This window comes from Colletotrichum scovillei (assembly GCF_011075155.1).
Source record: "Colletotrichum scovillei strain TJNH1 chromosome Unknown Contig00008, whole genome shotgun sequence".
Classification (NCBI taxonomy): Eukaryota; Fungi; Ascomycota; class Sordariomycetes; order Glomerellales; family Glomerellaceae; genus Colletotrichum; species Colletotrichum scovillei.
This window is the reverse complement of record NW_023336266.1, coordinates 1,253,370-1,271,741: the sequence shown is the minus strand read 5'-3', so window position 1 is coordinate 1,271,741 and position 18,372 is coordinate 1,253,370. Positions and strand designations below refer to the sequence as shown.

The 18,372-nt window shown below is 49.9% G+C and overlaps 5 protein-coding genes across 5 annotated transcripts; 2 read left to right on the top strand and 3 right to left on the bottom strand.

Moving 5' to 3' along the window:
• Nucleotides 1–39: 39 nt before the first annotated feature.
• On the top strand, nt 40–1,255 carry HER10_EVM0010198 (uncharacterized protein). The gene is made up of 2 exons (XM_035479666.1): nt 40–365; nt 429–1,255. The coding sequence occupies exons 1-2, from the start codon at nt 97–99 to the stop codon at nt 1,198–1,200; spliced, it is 1,041 nt and encodes a 346-aa protein (XP_035330932.1). The 5' UTR covers nt 40–96; the 3' UTR covers nt 1,201–1,255.
• A 6,663-nt stretch (nt 1,256–7,918) lies between these two features.
• HER10_EVM0009349 (uncharacterized protein) lies at nt 7,919–8,845 on the top strand. Its single transcript, XM_035478839.1, has 3 exons — nt 7,919–8,250; nt 8,370–8,510; nt 8,580–8,845. Exons 1-3 carry the CDS (start codon nt 8,086–8,088, stop codon nt 8,760–8,762), a joined length of 489 nt encoding a protein of 162 aa, XP_035330891.1. The 5' UTR covers nt 7,919–8,085; the 3' UTR covers nt 8,763–8,845.
• An 83-nt stretch (nt 8,846–8,928) lies between these two features.
• Nucleotides 8,929–10,743, bottom strand: HER10_EVM0001022 (cytochrome P450; the record flags this gene model as incomplete). The annotated part of the gene is made up of 4 exons (XM_035470785.1): nt 8,929–9,771; nt 9,825–10,259; nt 10,323–10,482; nt 10,559–10,743. 4 exons carry the CDS (start codon nt 10,741–10,743, stop codon nt 8,929–8,931), a joined length of 1,623 nt encoding a protein of 540 aa, XP_035330393.1.
• A 1,187-nt stretch (nt 10,744–11,930) lies between these two features.
• On the bottom strand, nt 11,931–12,990 carry HER10_EVM0007440 (uncharacterized protein; the record flags this gene model as incomplete). The annotated part of the gene is made up of 2 exons (XM_035476995.1): nt 11,931–12,825; nt 12,902–12,990. The coding sequence occupies 2 exons, from the start codon at nt 12,988–12,990 to the stop codon at nt 11,931–11,933; spliced, it is 984 nt and encodes a 327-aa protein (XP_035330787.1).
• A 295-nt stretch (nt 12,991–13,285) lies between these two features.
• On the bottom strand, nt 13,286–15,649 carry HER10_EVM0001303 (fungal specific transcription factor). Its single transcript, XM_035471058.1, has 4 exons — nt 15,486–15,649; nt 15,272–15,402; nt 13,912–15,207; nt 13,286–13,855 (listed from the first exon to the last, which is right to left on the bottom strand). The coding sequence occupies exons 1-4, from the start codon at nt 15,522–15,524 to the stop codon at nt 13,507–13,509; spliced, it is 1,815 nt and encodes a 604-aa protein (XP_035330420.1). The 5' UTR covers nt 15,525–15,649; the 3' UTR covers nt 13,286–13,506.
• Between the last annotated feature and the right edge of the window lie 2,723 nt (nt 15,650–18,372).

Here is an 18,372-nt window from a genome sequence, read left to right as displayed (position 1 = left end):
GGGATGTCTCCGTCTCTGTTTTGACGACATGCCTTCTGCGACAGGCCGTGTCAACACCCCGCCGTGCCAAGCTTCGAAGTCCACCAGCCAACAGCCATGTCAACCAGCGGAGGTCGAGGAGGCCGAGGAGGAGGCGGAGGTTACGCGGGCGGGGGAGGAGATTGGAGAGGAGGTGGTAACAGAGGGTTTCGTGGCGGGAGAGGTGGAGGGAGAGGAGGAGGCATAGTAAGAGGCGGCGGCGGCGGCGGTGCTGCTGGTGGTCCCGGCAGAGGAGGGCGTTCACATTCAGGGCCATGGGGAAGACTCAAGCCCGTCGACTTGGATCCTCTTGACAGCTACGGTCTTCCTTCAAAGGGTGACACAAGGTATGGCCAGCAACTATCAGCTCCGTTCTTCACGATCCTCTGCTAACCAACGCGCCTCCCCAGACTCCTAAACTTCAAGACGCAAGAACAATACTACACAAAGATCGTCGAACGCTACATGACATTCTGCTCCGACGCCGGCGAGCGCGACGAACTCCTCCGCCGCTTCGCCTCCCTCGACATCGCAGACTACCCCTCCGTCTCCCCCGCCGCCTCCCCCAGACTCCTCGACGACCCCTCCAGCACAAAGGCTCTATCAGACGTAATGATGGCCCTCCGCAAGCTCCGCGAGGGCATCGTGGCCTCGAAACGCGTGGACGACTTCGCGATCCAGGCATACCTCTTCAATATCCGCCTCTCGGTCCTCGTCAAGCACCCGGAATCCTATCACCCGGCCATCCTCCACGTTCTGCGCACGATCCACCCGGCGCGTAACCTGACCAGCGTGGAGCTGCAGGAGGTGTTGTCGTATCTCGTCCTCGACGCGGCGTGTCGAAGGGCGGATCTGGCGGAGGCGTATGCGATTCGGCATAGGTATAAGCTGCGCGATGCAAAGGTGGATGCCGTGCTAGCGGCCCTGGCGCACGATAATTATGTTGCGTTTCGGAGGGTGCAGGGGAGCGTGGACGGGCACCGGGCCAAGTTGCTCGAGTTTGCTGAGGCGGATGTGCGGACACATGTGTTGAAGTGCTTTGGGAGGACGTATTTGGGCGTTGATAGGGAGTGGTTGGAGAAGTGTTCTGGTCAGGACTGGGAGTCGTTGACGAGGGATCACGGTGTTGGGTGGGAGCTTGATGGGGCGAAGGTTGTCATTAGAAAGGTTAGAGCGAAGTGAGGGGGAGTATTGTTGGGATGGTAGATATGGTGCATTTGATACCCCTGAATTCAACAAGAGCGTTATGAAATTTGGTGTGCCTTATGGCTTCTAGCTATTTGGTATGACAGCTCGGTCTTTAACTGAGGCTATACCCATAACCTCGAATCCTTGTTTGTTCCGTACAATTATCGAGAGAGTCTCTACTGTCAGGTAGTATATCTGAGCGAACATGTGGACAAAGATCGGTCAGATTATGGCGTTCATCACCAATGGAATCAATTGGCATAAGAATGATAACTCAGACCTTATGTCTCGTATTCACTTCGATCTCACTTCGTCAAATTTTGCCAAGACGACTAAATCACTTCTGTTTTCCCTCGAATCCCCACTCATGAAGTTTGAAACCTCCGACGACGGTGTTGCGTTCTATTTCTCCCGACTGTACGATATCTGACAGCCCATCAACCATACTCGCGTCCTCCGTTTCCTTCAACCTTGAATCACGGCGTCTAATGAGGTGGGCAGTGGCCCAAAACCAGATAACAAACAGCATTCCACCAATCCACATTGATATCGAAAAGGCATTTTGATTCTCGAGCGTTTTGAGAATGTCGTTCAGTGAAAGCATATATCCTAAGATAGCAACAGGGCTAACCGAGAAGGTTAGCAGTATACTAGATCATTTTCAACAGGAAATGACTGACTTGAGAACCCGGGAAATGGCATCAAGGATATGGTCAGAGAAAGTGTAGACCGGAAGTGTTTTTTCGAAATCGCTTGGTGGTCCCTTTTCAATATCGGGATTTGTCTCGGAAAATTCCATAGTGCTGGTGGGGTATGATAGAAGACTTGATCTGTGAGAGAGAGTATCTCTGAGTATATACCCTTCTGCTTCTGAGAGTACATGTAGTTTAGGTTTGGCAAAGGTTGTCAACGGATGAATGTTCGAGAGTCTACACACCTGATAGAGACGACACCTGATGTAACCCATTGAGCTCAAGGAAAAGTCTGCCGACCCATCAAGGGGTCTGGTAAACCGCCTACTGCGTCAGCGTGACTGCCGCCGCCAGGCTGTGCTTCCACCAACTTTAAACCTGGAAGTTGACGACAGGGTGTCCGGCTCCACTTGGACATGACTGTGGTGCCTCGATCTCAACAGCAAGTAGTAGAGGACATGCTCAGAAAACAAGGCTCTGCTTCCGCTTTGCAGTGTTCCAGCTTTGGAGGCATTTGGTGAACTACTTGGCTTGTAATTTCACCACTTCGGGCGTACATCACTAGCAGAAGCTGAGACAATGAAACGGATCGCCTAGGCATCTTGAGCAGGATTTCTTTAGGACCGAATCTAACGCCCATCATTCGAGAGAAACTCCCGTCAAGGGACTTATCCCTTTTTTATGAGTTCTATTCAGTCAACCGCTTGAAAGCGTCCATACATGCATGCGATTTTGTAAGTATTAACAATAATTATGGATTGATCCGATACTACCTCGTTCCTATGCGTTCGCTTTTGAACATTTTGAAGGTATACCCTAATTACAGAAAAACTAAAAATTGGTGCAACGACACCATTTGCCAGGTGATGTGATAAACGCATGAATATGAGAAACGTGCCACTTGCAAGGTGATAAATCTTCCCGGATTATCCGCAGCTTACGGTAATAGAGACCATACCTGAGCCTTCTTCTTCCACATTCCAGGCAATTTTCCGAAGGACGACGGCTTCCTATAAATTTGGTCCATAATGGACGCAACATACCTAGCCTGCGTCAAGCTGAACTCAGCGAGCAATTCAGGATGAGCCTCTAGATTTTGATGATTGCTGACAGGAACTTCTCCAAAAAACCAGATTTTCGGATCAATGCGATTCCGAATAGACGCAATATACTTATCCTGCTCTAAGCTGAGCTTAGCGAGGAATTCAGGGTGAGACTCTAACGTCTTATGATGGTCGACAAGAAAATCCCAATCGCATTGCTTACAGAAAGCCGAGATAATGTTATCTCGGAACCTGGCCTGGTACTGGTGGTTGACGTCAAGCATCTCAAAGGCCTCCAAGATACGGTCTATTGTTGCATCTTCCGCGTCGACGGTGCACATTTGGCGCGGGGTAAAAGAAATACAGCCTCGGAGAGCGTAGCCTACTTGCTTTAGGAGTTCCACGTTTTGTAAAAAGTCAATAAGCTGGTAGAGCTCGATGGGATACGCCCAATCGGCGACGAGTGGGTAGTCTCTCGACAGGATGACCACCTCACGCCCCTTTTGCAATTGACGATGTGCGAGATCGAGGTACAAGACCATTAGATCAGGATCGACATCGAGCAGGCGGATGGTGAAATTCCTCGATTCTTGGCAATCATTTCCTAGGCAGGCTCTGAAGAAGTCAGACTTCTTGGTGATGAGAGATTTCTGGACGACAAAGGATTTGTTCTCCGCACACTCGATTATGATACGGACTTGATCGTCATCATCTCCACTGCTATAAATAAGACAGTTAGAAATAGAAAAGTATGATCAAAGGCATCAGAGCACAATACCTAATGGGAAAGAGTACCTCTCCATCTCGATCCGTCATGGCTTCAGGCTCGTTATGCATCGTATAAGCTGCGTCAAAAAGGACAGAAGTAAGTAAAGATGGAAATGGTGTTTCTTGTGTTGAGTACTACTCTTTATTTGGTAATTGAGGTGTTTGTTTTGGAGATAGGTTAACTCAGAAAGATGAGAGATCGAAGGCATAAGAGAGGAAGGGGGTAACAGAGAAAGAGCCCGGATTCTTATCTTCCATTCAGGCAGCCATCCAGGTTGAACTTCATCTTGCAGTCTGGTCACAGAATTTGTGTTTTCGCACTTGTGACTCGTATGGAATCCGGTCTCTTCGATAACAAGGTACTTGCGCTACTCACAGAGAGAAGGAAAGATAATGTAGAAGCACAATACTTAGCTGCTAATTTTCCGTGATGCTGGTCAAATGGACCAATTCTCCCATCCAACCAGTTGACTGGAGAGATTTCATAACTACTAGTAAGAACGGTCTCCGGCTTGTTTAATAGAGTCGGAGAGCGCTGCGGCGCTCCTGTTACTTAGCCATCAATGTGTGTAGCGCTATTAGATGTGGCGGGTATATAGAGAGGGGGGTTAAAGGGTAGAGGTAATAAGTACAACTTAATAAGTACGTAAAATATAGTATGTTGGTAATATAGTTACTTATTAGTAGGTGTTATATAACAATAGAAGAGGGAAGACGTAAGAACTACTTCAGTATTCTACTTTATAAGGAAGAGATTATATAGTTACTAAAGAAAAGCATCTTTAATTAAGAATATCTCGGGGTCAGTAGTAAAGTAGGTAGGTAGCTTGATGAAGAATGAGTAGGTCTATGTAAGGTCATATCCAATCAAAGTCGCCACGCAGCCTTGTTGAACCGGCTAGTCTGGCAGGCGGGCATAGAGCAGGGCGATGGAAGGCCTCGGCCTATAGTTGCATACGGTTGCACGTATCTCGACGCGGTCCGACGGCGGATAATACACTTTGAAAAAAAAAAAAAAAAGCTTTTTTTCTATTTTTATTTTTTTACCAAATCTACTACAGTCCTTCGTGTTACTCTGATAGGCTATTTGACAGGACCATCGCACACGATGCTACGGAATGAAGGAGGACAACGACGGGGCAGCCCTCACCCCTCACCCTCCTCTTTCCCTCGCTCTCAACTATCTTGTCCTTACTCTGGACGCCGGTCTGCTTCTCTCTCCCGGAACCGCCTAGCCTAGATTTGCTGTTAGTTGTGCCCCTTGAACCGAAAGGCTCTCTGCCTTACATTGCTTCCACCCCTTGATATCCTGCTTCGTCGTGCATCCCGAGGCAGTGTTAGGCAACGTCACCGGCGGCCCGTTGCCTAAGCTGGGAAACGACTTCTTCGGAGGACATGTGCACTCGCCTATCAGCGGCGTGCATATGTTGTAGCATTCGTCGTCCGGCCCCACGTAGATGCACTTGATCAGTCCTGCCGGGCACTTTCGCGCCGAGGCCATCGCTGCTAGGCCGGCCAGCAGGCTGACCGTCATCTTCCACGAGCTGACCATGTTGAAGTCTGCGGTTGGTTGGTGTGGTTGTTGAGGGCGGAGATGTATAGTACGGTTGTTTGTTTGGCGAGAGTAGGAAAGTAAGGGTTGCCGGAAACTATACGGCGTGTCTTGACTGTTGTGCTCAAGATCTACCCACCCTCGAGAGCGCGCTTCCTTCTTTTATAACCGGTCAAGAACCGTTGCTGCCTCCATGAGTTCCGCCGCAACGCTTGGTTCACCGTCGGCCTCTTTGATAAACTAAGCTATCGCCATCCCCGGCCTCGTCCATCCCACGGCAGCCGAAATGCGGTGAGAACTGTGTTTAATTATCATCAGCCCATATCCGTAGACTTTTGTTCTTTGCAGTCCCCCGGCGCAGCTTTAGCCTAGAACAGACTTCCTCCGCGGTCTTACTTTGACGGAACCTAGTTATCTAAGTGTACCGCAACTAGCCAACGATCTTGAAGCCAAGGTCTGGCCTATACGTTACCGCCTATTTCGTCTAGATAGCCGCTCAAGACGTGCGATTTTCTACTTATAGTCCTCGTGTTACTGGGTGCTGCGACTAGGGGCCTATTGGTCTTCTATGACCCAGGCCGGTCCGCGGTTTCCCCTAGGCTTCTATGCAGGCTAAGTCGCCGGTTAGACTTCTTGGACTATACCCTCCGCTTCTATGATATACTTCGTTTACGCCCAATAGCCGAAGGCTATGTCCAGCCTCACCGCGGAAGGCTTCTCGCTGCCCGTCCGATTGCCCCTGCGTACGCCCTCCTCTGCGCGTGGACGATGCGCGTGGACGACTTCGCTCGCAATGCTCAATGTGCAGCCCCCGTGGGCCGCGGCGTCCGCATCTTGGAACGACAGAACACCGTATCCGTGCCGTTGGAGAGAAGAAGAGATATAAAGGGGGGGTTCGACGCTCCCAAGGTGCCTTCTGATTCCCTCATCGCTTAGGCCTCATCTACTCTGCCTTATTCCTCCTGCCTTTACTCTCCTGCCGGTGTTTGCTTCATACGCCTTGCTCTTTAACCACTCCCCCGATCTCTTACTACGCCACTATGCTGCCCGCCACATTCGTCGCCCTCGCCGCTGCTCTCGCCCCGGTCCTCGCAGGGCCCGTCGCCGAGCCCGAAGGCGCCCTAAAGCAGCTCGAGGCCCGCAAGGTCTGTGGCGCGGGATACCTCGCCTGCCACTACAGGTTCGGCTTCGGCGACAAGGACCAGCCGAGTACACCTGCATGTCGCCGTCGTGCAACATTCTGCAGGATTGCAGCTGCCAGAAAACTGCATCCTTCAATCAGAAGGCCGCCTTCCTCTTTGATAGCGGCTGCCGTTCGAAGGCTGCCGCCGGAAACCATCCCACCTGTAAGGTTATCGGATAGGGCATGGCGAGACGAGGGCTCGCCCGTCCCGCTCGGCCGTTGGGAGGTGTGTTGTTGGTTTTGCTGTCGTCCTGCGCCGCGATGGCGGGGCCGGCAGGCTTAATTCATCTCTTCGGCACCGGACGGCGAGACGATCGTGCGTGGGGTTTATGGAGGGGTTGGATCCATGATAGTGCGTGGGTCCTTGGTAGAGACGAAGTTCGTTCCACTCCCGGCTACCAGGGGCGGGCCGCGACCGGTCGTTTCCGTTGCCCCTCGGCCGGTCCAAGATCTACCGAGACCAAAGCGTCTATCTGCTATCTGCCCTTTCCCCTGTCCTTCGCTCTTGTTCGGCACATAGACGTGGAATCTCCCAGCTTGTACTCTAGCTTGACTATCAATAACTTTCCACTCTCGTTGCGGAATCGTGGCTGCGCGCTCTTACTCGTGATATTGTTGTTGTTGTGTTGGATTAGCCGTGGAGGCCCCGCCTCCGGCTACTGGTGTTCGGCCCTTGTCCGTACGCCCATGCAATCTAATTATCCCCCGATGCTGCGTGATGAGCACGGCGGCGTCTGCTCTTCCCCCGGGCAATATGTTCCTGGTTTGGAACCGAAGAAGATGACGTCGACGTCGGAATCATAGCCCAGTAGTGACATTCTCATCGTTATATGTATCGTTATTACAGCTATTAGCACTACATTCATGGTAGATACTAACTTACTCTACGTACTAGGCCTCCGGTCTAGACATATCATATTATAACAAAATTTGTCTAAACTTAACGCTATCGTCCTTAATTTCAATATCATTATTACGGCCTCAACAGTTGTGTCCTGACTGGCGTGTTTATATAGTACAGGCGGCTAGTATTTATATGCAAAATTGGTGTCAAGCCTCCAGAGTGAGTAAGGTAATAAGTAGACCATCTAATGTGTTCTTCCAACCTTGGCAGTGGAAGTGTTGCGTTTAGGCATTAGTCGTCGTTGGCAACTCGATTGACAGTAGTCGTGCAACTAACTATCCCAATGAATAACCGCAAATTCTCTCCCGGATGGAAACTGAGCTTCGTAAAAGCACAGAATAGTTGAGTGAACAAACTGCTAATCGCAATTCGGGCAATCCGAACGCGAGCATTGTGTTGATAGTAGAACAAAGGGTCTTGTCCCAGTTTATTCTTAGCAGATAAAAAGTGGGACCCCTTTTCTGACTCTGCAGCCACAGCTTCCGGTGATGCACGGAGTCCCTACACAGCCCGAGCCAATCAGCAGCCCAGCTTACTAACCGGGCATTTCTCGAACATTCCCCTCCGACCTCACCGAATACCTAGCAGAAGCCGGCGACAACCTCGCCTATCCTATTCATTCTAGTGTCGCCCTCCGCCGCGAGGAACCACTATCATTATCAGCATTACTAAGTGCTAGACCCATCCGGAGACTATTGCGCAATTCGTCGTACTCAAAACATCCACCAGAAGAAAACATGAGCGCGTTGACATCTGCCACGGCGTTCTCGCCATCGCTGGAGGCCGTCAGGTTGGCTGCCAGCATGTACAATGCGGCTCGCGAAGGCAACAAAGCTGTCATTGAGGAAGGTATCCTCGATGGATTGCCGCCAAACTTGACCAATGAGAAGGGAGATACATTGGTGCGTAGCGATGCTCACCTCAGCGGCTGTTTCTGGACGGGGGGTGGCCGTCTTCAGCGTCCAAACCGGAGACCTTGACGATGGGTTTTGAGTAAGCTTACGGCTAACATCTTATTCAGTTGATGTTGGCTGCGTACTACGGTCATGCGGACGTGGTCAAGCTCCTGATCCAGCATGGAGCTGACCCCAACAGACTGAATGACAAGCGTCAAAGTCCCATCGCGGGCGCTGTCTTTAAGGGCCTGGATGCGGTAATTGAGGTAAGCAGATGAGGCACACCACGAGAAGGAAGGAACTCCCATTCATGGTGCTAACGCTAACTCTGGCAGGTCCTCCTGGAGGGTGGTGCTGATCCAGAATATGGCAAGCCATCAGCGATCCAGTGCCTCACAATGTTCAACCAAGAGGGTAAGTGGAAGGACAAGTTCGAGAACGCACCAGGAAGAGGAAAGGCAAAGGCAGTGCCTCAGGATCAGGCCGAGGAGAGAGCTCCTGAGAAGTTCAAGGCATGAGCGATACTACGAAACTTCGGTGCCTACAAGCAAGGGCACGACAATGTTTCCAACTTTAACGAAGACCACAAGTTATGAGAGACCATTTTACAGTTCATTCGTTTATCTGAGCTGCTGTGATACTCTTGAGCAGATTGTTTGTTCATCCCCAACGTCCATGATGAGGTCATTCTTTGAGATCCGACGATACCAAAGACTCAAAAACCATTCCGCTGGGGATCTCCTTCCACTGCTTGCTCTCGTCCAGAAGCGCCTGACTCGCCTCCCACTCCCTTCGGATGACCTGGACATGAGCATCACTCCTTGGCGTAATCTTTGCAGGGAACGGCTTCGGTTGGACCAGGAACCCGTCAGTGAGGTCATCCGCGTTTGGTGTAATCTCATTTCCCTCAGTATCAACTGCTTTCTCAAGGTTGAAAGCCCACAATAGCCTCGAAATACTCAGGAACAGCGATCGATCAGCGATATGCGTTCCCTGGCAGAGCCTTCGACCAGCACCAAAGACATAGTGATCGCGCTTCGACGCGTCGCCATTCATCGCCGACTCAAACGAGTTCTGTTTGTCGCCTTCATAACGAGAAGGATCAAAAGCGCGGGGATTCTCGAACCGGTTCTCGTCCATGTTGATGGCCCATACATTCAGCATGACGCCTGCGCCCTTGGGAATTTTGTAGCCCATGTACTCGTCGTCCTGTATGACGGCGTGCGGCAGGCCGAGGATCGCAGTCGGCATCCATCGCAGAGATTCCTTTACACATGCCCGTATGTAGGGCATCGAGTCCCAGTCATCCATGTTCGGGAGTCTCTTGGTACCGCAATTTCGATCCAGCTCGTCCTGGGCTTGCCTCTGTACCGATGGATGTAGAACCATGGCTTGGACGAAGCCAGTCAGCGTGGATGCGGTGGTGTCCGAACCAGCCTCAAGCGCGGATCCAGAGATGTAGCCGGCCAGGGCGTCGGAGAAATTGAGAGTCTTTTGGCTTTCGACGATGCCCACGCAGAAACAGGGCTGAGCCTCGATCAGTATCCTATACGCGATCTGGAATATGGGGCAATGCTCACCTTTGCTGTGCCCTTAAGAACACGCTCTTTTGCATCCATCCAGTGACCAACGTACAGAGCCCTCTCTTCCTTATGCAGCGCCTCTGCATATCTTTTGCCAGGCGACATGAACCCGAGGTTCCTCAGAGGTGGGTACACATCCAGCATAGCAGCCGCAGAAGAACCCACGACCTCGCTCCACTTCTCGACGCAGTGGTACAGCCTCTTCAGCTTCTCGTCATGTATGCTCGTCGTACGGAATCCAAATACCATCTGCGTCGTCAGCGAGGTCGTGAAGCGACGGATGTGAGCGACAAAGGAGTCGGGCTCTTCCAGGAACCCGGATAGCATCTGTTTGCTCTCGAGATCTTGGTATGGTACGTAGCCCTTGGCGGCGTTGATGTGTAGGACTTGGTGGAAAATCTTTCGGATCATGCGCCAGGTTTCGCCGTATTGCTTTTGTTCCGTTAGTCCTAAGATCAGAAATCCGTCGTACATAGCAAGCGCTGAGCAACTGACCATCATGACGACGCGGAGATTGCCGCTGACTACATTTCCGAGGTAGAGATCGGTGCGAGAGGAGTAGATGTTGCTGCGTTTGTCCAAAAGATCCTTGACTGCTCGGTCGGACGAGAGCACAATCATGACCTTGGTGCCGAGAATGAGCGAGTAAACTGGGCTACCCAGGACACCAAAGTTAGTCTATGGATACTCGTACTTCTCAGCCATGTAGGCGAGCGCTCCGTTGAACATACCCATACTCTTTAGCCCATTTCTTGAACTGGTGATGCGATTGCGTCGTTGGAATCTGGTGCAAATTTCCGATCAGTGGTAACGTAGGAGGCCCTGGAGGATAGTTCTTGGGCCGTCGGCCGACATTTCGCAACTTGAAGATGGCAAAGGTTACAATCGCCAGCGGGATCAGAAAGAAGAATGCCATGATTCAAGTTCGGGCGTGCAAGATCCCCGTGACCGGTCAGCGTTGCGAAGTGGAAAGAGCGATAGGAAAAACCTGAAGTAGAGGAAGACCGAGTGCGCGACAGTAAGTTCCAATTTCAATTGCCAGCCATCATCTGCTCTGCTGACTTCTCTGCGGGGAGTCGACGGCAGCTCACATATCATCATCTCGGCTTAGTCGTGCCAAGTGTGCACCCCTCATCGCAAATTCATCCACGTATGCCGAACGGACCACCCAAGCAGCCAGTGCTGCGTTCTACGTAGGTCAGCGGACCCAGAAGCATGAGAAAGTTCCACCTCCTTTTGTTGGTACCGTGTTGTATCAGACTGCGACCTGGCTCTCCATAGAGAATACGAAAGAGTAAGCTGCAGGAGAGCCTGTTGGCTTCACATGCAAGCAGCCAATGATTTACGTGTGATATTCCAGCTAAGGAAATGCAATGTGACGGTCCGACGTATCAATGCCAGGGCTCTTTCAAGCGCCTGCTCCAACGCCAATCGTTAGCGAGAAGAGTAATTGACGGCAAGTACGCAAAATTATGTACTGATATCCCGGGCAGTCAGTAAGTTGATATGTGGACCATTGTACGAGTTGCATATTCGTCATAATCATGCTGCATCAAATCCTGCAGGTAATTTTGGAGGTTCATTGTAGTCAGAAGATGTTGCCGAGCCTTTTTCGTCTTTGAAGCGCTTTGTAGCCCTATGAATCTGGAAGTTGTGTAGATCCAACATTCTCTTAGATGAACACCACAATGATGTGTGCGCGTAAGATTATGAGGCGATAGGGGGATGCAATCCAAATAAGAGAGCTGTCGGTGGTAACCCTCTATGCTCCTCGTCCTCAAGCTCACACGAAAGCTCTGGTTGGCTTGACAATGTCAATAAAATGAATTGCCGTCATTACTGTTGAATTTGGCAACGAGGGGGCTAAAGATTTGAAAAGCTCAGTGAGTGCATGCTCTGAAGCTGCAAATACGGAAGGAGTGGCTGGTCAGCATTTATTTAGGTGCCTAGTTACCACCATCATTTCGTGTAGTTCTGATTGTTTCGGCCAAGCTCAGCTCAGAGAACAATACAACAGCCCAGGCACAGAAGAGTCTGGGCCTTTTCCTGCTTCCATCCTTCTTGTATCATTCAATGCTCGATCAACGAGCTGCAGTCCGATTCTCAATGATCTGCTTGATGCAAATCATCTTCAACATCATCTTCATCATCTTCTTCTTCATCCTCATCATCCTCATCCTCATAGCCTCCATTTGCAACAAACCAAACATCATCGTCAAGGTCCCCAGGGAAGGAATAGCCATCAAGATCCATACCATCACAGTTGGCAAGCCAATCGCGGTATTCCTCCTCATCCATGTGGCGGATAAATTTTCTCAGCTTCCGGTTCTCCAATTTGACACGCTTGACCTTCACGCCGAGGGACTTGTTCTGCTCCAAGAGAGTAGACACAAGTTGAGTCGCGGCCATCAGCACGGCCTCCAGAAAAGCCTCACTCTCGGGGGACGTATGGATAAGAGCGCAGGTCTTATCAATACCGATCTGACGACAGCAAATCTCCGCAATTTGAGACTGGAGATTGGCCTCATCGGGAATGCTGGGATCCAAGGTGTCATATGCGGTCTTGTATGTGTTAAACAACCATTTGATACCCTCTGGCGATGACTTGTTGACCTTGGCGACTGTTCCCTTCTGCATGTCCTCTAGAATCGACTGGCTCAGTTTGACACGCATAGACTTGTTCATGAAACGATCGGAAAGTCGGTACATTTCGATCATGGGAATGATGTCGTCCATAGCTTCGTTGTCCCACTCGCTGCTGACTAGGAAATGCTCGACGTCGATTGGATCGCACGTATCTGTTACATCGACGATTTGAAGGTAAGTGTCGAGAAGCTCTGGTTCAATGTCGTCGAATTCGATGACGGAAGTTCTGCCTTCGACGAAGGTGGAGTTGTTGAGGCATGCTCTGAAGTATTCAGAGTCCTCGACCAGCTTATGCTTGTTAAATTTGAAGACCTTTTTGCCACATTTGAGGGAGACATGCTCATTAAAATCGCTAGGAGAACAACGGGTTAATGAACGACATATAATATGCATATATGGGGGCCGTAACACTGAAGAGTCGAGCTTACAAAAGCAGTAGCCGTAAGGCAAAGCTCAAATCGTCCTCGGCAGGCTGTGGGGTGCCTGCAGCGGTGTGAAAAGCACCAGAGTCGGCCATGCTTTTGGAGAAATCGGAGAAAGTTGACTGTGGTCGGTGGAGAATGAGAAGAGAGACTCAAGAGTGGGAGGAGGAGGTTTTGAATTTATGAAAACTCTAGAAAATAGGAAATAAAGGACGTTTAGAAAAAGAATCTGGACTGGGAAGGAGGGAGCCTAGGTCGTTTGGGAAGGAAGGCACGGAAAACAAAGGCAGGCAGGTACCGGGAGTGCAGGCACCAGAAGGCACCTTCAGTCGGGTGAAAATCGGACAATGAATCACTCAGATCTACCTTATGTATGACATTACTCGTTTGGGATCTTTGATTGTCACATAACACAGCAGATGCTCTTGTATGTAATGCGGACAAACAGATTGTAAGATACACTTTGTTCTGGAGCAACTGCATTTTGGACAATAATACGAGGCTGCTCCCGTCACTGTTCTTCTGCGCCATTCCCAGCTGTAGCCTGCCTTATTTTCTGTTTCTTATGACCCGTACTGACGCCTGTGCCCCCATTCTCCCAAGTGGTCAGATCAACTTGAGGCATACTCGTTCATCGTCCAAAAATTGTTGTCGACTAGTCCCCACCTTCCGTCATCAAGAGGGTCTTCGTCTCCAAATTCAAGCCCGGGAGGATTGAAGTGTGAGAATTCGTCTGATGAACTTGACAGCACGGCAAGTCGCGCCCTCTCGTTGATATCTTTGCAAGCACTGTGGATCCTCTTGAGTCTTCCGTCGTCTGTAGCCTTTATGAGACGCTCGAGTAGGAGCAAGGCCGATTCGACGTTGCTTTGATCCGTCAGTCGACACGGGTTATCTGGACAGGCCAGGTTGTTGACGGTGATGAACATGATACTTGTGAGGTAGCCGCACGACACTAGCCTGCAACAAAATCGTTAGCAACAATTGTGAGGATTGAAGAAGGAAACCCCAAATACCAAGTCAGAGCCGAGTCATTCTCGGGTGTTGCAGCATAGAGATGCATGCAAGTCCGCGCCTCAGTAACCAGCCTGTCCCAGCAATTTGGAAGCCGTGCTGCTAGGTCGGACCGCACTGCCGGAGTACTCCCCTTGTTACAGCTGAGCAACCCTTGAAGCCACTCGAGGTGGTGCGAGTCTGTGTAGTGTGTTGTTGCAATTAGCTGCAGGTGGGTGTAGTGAAGTAGGCAAATGTATCGAAGGTACTCAGCGGCCACGGTTGCTGCTGCCAGCTCTGGCTGGAATTCCATAGGTATTGAATTTTGCCAATTTTCCAGCATCTCACGGATGCGAAGCATGTTCTGACTCTTTTGTTGGTCTGGAAGCTTGAGAGCCCGAACGGAGAAACACATGTGATACAGCTTTCCCTGGATGTAGGCGAGCTGAACAGTACTGCGGAAGTAATTGAACTTTTGGCCAGAGAAACCCATGATCATACCTACATCATCCGGAGGATGTAGAGATGGAATGTCTATGTCGATCTCTGACTCTTGATGCATAGGCGGCTGCGTCAATCTCATTGCTAGGTCGCGGTCGAGTATGAAGGCGATCCAAAAGACTCGACTCCTCTGGAGAGTCTCAGCCGGCTCGAATTCCTGCGCCGTAGACTTTGTATGAAGTCTAAGGCTCTGGCAAAGCCTAATTGCAGTTGCAATTAGTATGGACGCCGGGCCCTGGTCCGCTGAGCCGTGGAATACGAGTACCAGTCCAAGTAAAGTCTGCAAGACCAGCATACTTGGATCATTGATGACCAATTTGTTCAAGACGGATCGAACATTGTCGATATATCGCTGCATATTCTGCGTCTCTTCGTAACTGGAAGCGTAGGAGTGCCGGTGTGCCAGGGCTAAGACAACGTTGATGGCGGCCCAGACGTCTGATTTACGGTGCGCCGGATACGCGTACCAACTTCGCAGCATCTTAACGAAGCTTTCTCGCTCAAATAGAGGGAGCACCTGATTCGAGTTCTGAAAGTAGTCTTCTATCGAAGGCAGAATCTGACGCAAGGGCGGGAGTGTTTTGCTGGATTCGCGACCCGAGATGCTTGAGCCTGGGTTGGTAGAGGAGCCGGGTGATTCGTTTAGTGTTGAATCAGTATTTGTCGCCCAGATATGTTGCTCCTCTTCAGAGATACTTGCAGCTGAATCGGGCACCGAAGATGCCAGCAAGAATTCTGGGTTGGATGCCTTGGGCGAGGGTTGTTTTTGGGCCTCCAGTTGCGCCAGTCTGGCTTCCAGCATCTCGATCTTCTTGGCTCTATTTTGAATAATCCGTCAGTTGACCAAATTTCTCTGCGGAGAGTTTAGAAGTGAAGACATACTGATTCGACTTCACGGCAGTCGCCCTCGTCGGGCCAGTGTAAGTGCACTCTGAGTTGTATAACTTGCAACCGGAACATCGTGGCTCTTTTGCATCACATTTAATCTTCTTATGATAGCACAGATCGCAGGCCTGTACGGTTCAACTCCATTGTCAGTTTCTTTGAAGGTTGCATTCACCCGGCTAGGTAGGCGTTAGGAGTTGGAGCCACTCACCTTTCTCCTCCTGACTCTTTTGGGCTTGGATGTCTCCATCGTTTCTGTTAGTTGCTAGAAGGCGTATCTATGCCCTTGTCCAGGCTCTGTCATTCGATCCGGTATAAGATGGAGTACTCTGATGTTTCAGTAACGACAGTCACGCTGTGACGAGCTCTTCGTGACTTCTTGGATGGGGCCAAGTAGTCAAGTAGATTATGGCCGTGGCTTGAAGGCGGGACTCGGGAAGTTGTCTGATGAGACCCCGCTTACAAATGGATGGGCTAATCCCAATAGGGTTAAAGGTCAACGAACAGGATCCTCTGCAAGAAGTACTCCAGGCACCTGAATAACAATCTTATAAGTTCTTCCTTAAAGCTGCCTGCTGCAATGCCAAAACATTCTAAACCTTGCGGATTTGGATAGGCGCCCAAAAATAAGATCAAAATTGAAAAGCCAAAGGACACAAAAGCAAAAGACGACGTTGGCCTGATTCGAACAGACGCTCCCGAAGGAACAAGATTTCTAGTCTTGCGCATTAGACCACTCTGCCACAACGCCAATTGGACAATCTTTGAAAGGTGGAGATGCTAACATTTCTATGGATTGTAATTTATATTGTTTTCGTATTGGAGGACAGACGCTATGTCGTTTGCGCGGCTCCGAACATCGTCTGTTTGGAGTTGGGATGAACATCTCTGAAATATAACTCAAACCTTTACACGTTACCTTTCCTTCGAAACTCTATTCAGCGCATGCATGTACGTACTCTTTGTCTTGATTAACAATTGCCAATGAGAGATACAGAGTGCCGCACCGTAACTCTCAGTATGACGTCGGTATCTAAATCGATTCGCTTGGAGAATTCTCAATTTCGGGGAATGATGAACATCAATGCGGATCAATATGTAGCTGGCTTCTCTCCTCGCCTACATAACTTTGAAGCTCATTGTCATCTCGAAACCCACGTCAACTCGCATTTCATATCAATCCGCCTCCCACGTCAGCTCGCAGACGACGTCATCTCGCAGCAGACAACATACACATACGATAATATCATGAGTTGAGTCAGGGTTATATAAAGCAACACTTTTCCGTGTGCGCATGTAAACTTGTCTTTGAATAATTAGACTCAATTGCCTTTCTCCGTTCTCTCGAGATCACGAGATTACAGGTACAGCAATATGCTGCCCTGTTACGTTTTTATCCGAGCATCTTCCTGTACTATGAGACCTTCACGGAACATGCGTCATCCTATAATCTTAGTCCTACTTGCGAGCCTTACGAAGGTTTACGCCCAGACAGGCAGCAACAACGGTAGTGCTGACGACCACGATAACCTGGGGTGTTCGATAAATGTACCAGGATTCTTTCACCGAGGCAATTGTCATCTTCTTTGTCGTCCTACAACATGGATCAATATCTTGGTATTCTACTTAGGCAACTATGGTGCCCATGCAGTGACCATTACCACGCAACCGGGCCAGAGTATCTACGATACTTTATTGGCTATTGCACACGCCATTGTCTTCCCAGGAACGGGTACATTAAGGGGCTTGCGAAAGATCAGAAGCTTTGCTAGATTTGGAGCTACCCCTCTGGAAGTAGCGGCTCGAGCACACGCCATTTACACAGTCATTCCAAGTCAGAAAGAGGAAGGGCCAACTGTGGCTCCCGCACAGAAGCTGAGAAATGGCCCTGATGATAGGGCTGGGACGCAAAGTTCGAATGAGAAATGCCATACCCAACCAAAACAACAGGCGAGCGACATTGGAAACTGGGAAGACAAAAGCAGCCGTATGTCTTACGGCTTCAAAAGCCACCTTTTTGACGGAACAAAGTTGCCGGTGCTAACATTTGGCTTGCAGAGCTCCCTCCATTCTTTGCACAAAGTATTCATGGTCGCTGTTGTTTGCCGAAAGGATACGAACTGGTGCCTGTACTTGCAGGTGCGAGGTTCATCGGAGATCATGACGACGAGAATATTGCAAAGAAACGACCTCGGGCCAGTTTTATAACGTCATATTTTCGGCAAGATCAGTCGCAACACATAATTGTGTCTGCTAGCCCCAACTTCATTAAGGCCATTGCTTCTCTAGTGCAGCTCCTGTTCGCAATTGCAACGCTTTATCAAACACGTGGTGACCAGGTCGAACGATATGGCTACGCTGCTTTTGGATTCACCGTCATCCCATATGCTTGGATGTCCGTCATCAATCTTGTGGGCAACATCATGTGTCCACAGTATGAGAACATATTTGTTGTCGAGTCTACTGGCTTGGATGAACTGCGGTCGAGATTGAGGGCAACAGGCACTCCGGAACAACAACAGCATTTCGAGGTCGTGGGCACAGTCGGCCGCCTGTCAGGAGACTCATACGACAACCTTCTAATGCAGATGCACAGGGAAGAAACTCGAAGCACAGGCCTATCTACTGCACTATCCCGACTTTTCCCACTGTTTCGATTGGGTTTTTTTCAATCTTTGGTCAACACCGTTGTACATCCACTCAATATGGAAGCGATGTATGTAACTTTGGTTGCAATGTCTGCGCCACTCACTATCATAGGTCTCCTTTCTCGCTTCCGAACTGGTCAGAGCGCTTTGTATCAGCGTGTGTGGATTATGATGTGGCTTGTGTTTGGATCCTGCACTGGCCCAAGTTTCGTAGGTGTTTTTGAGACGATGGGACCACAGCTACTAATCCGCAACGGAAAAAATGCACATAAAGTACGTGTTTTCTTCGGAGTAGAGGTATTACTCTGTATGTCTTATGCCTCCGTTGCGGTGGGAGGGTTGGTGGTAGTTGCTCAAGCGATGAAAGATTTTGGGACTTGCGTAAAGATTGATTAAAGGAAATTATGACATTCGGCAGTCAGAACAAATATCGTTTCATTCAATTCAATC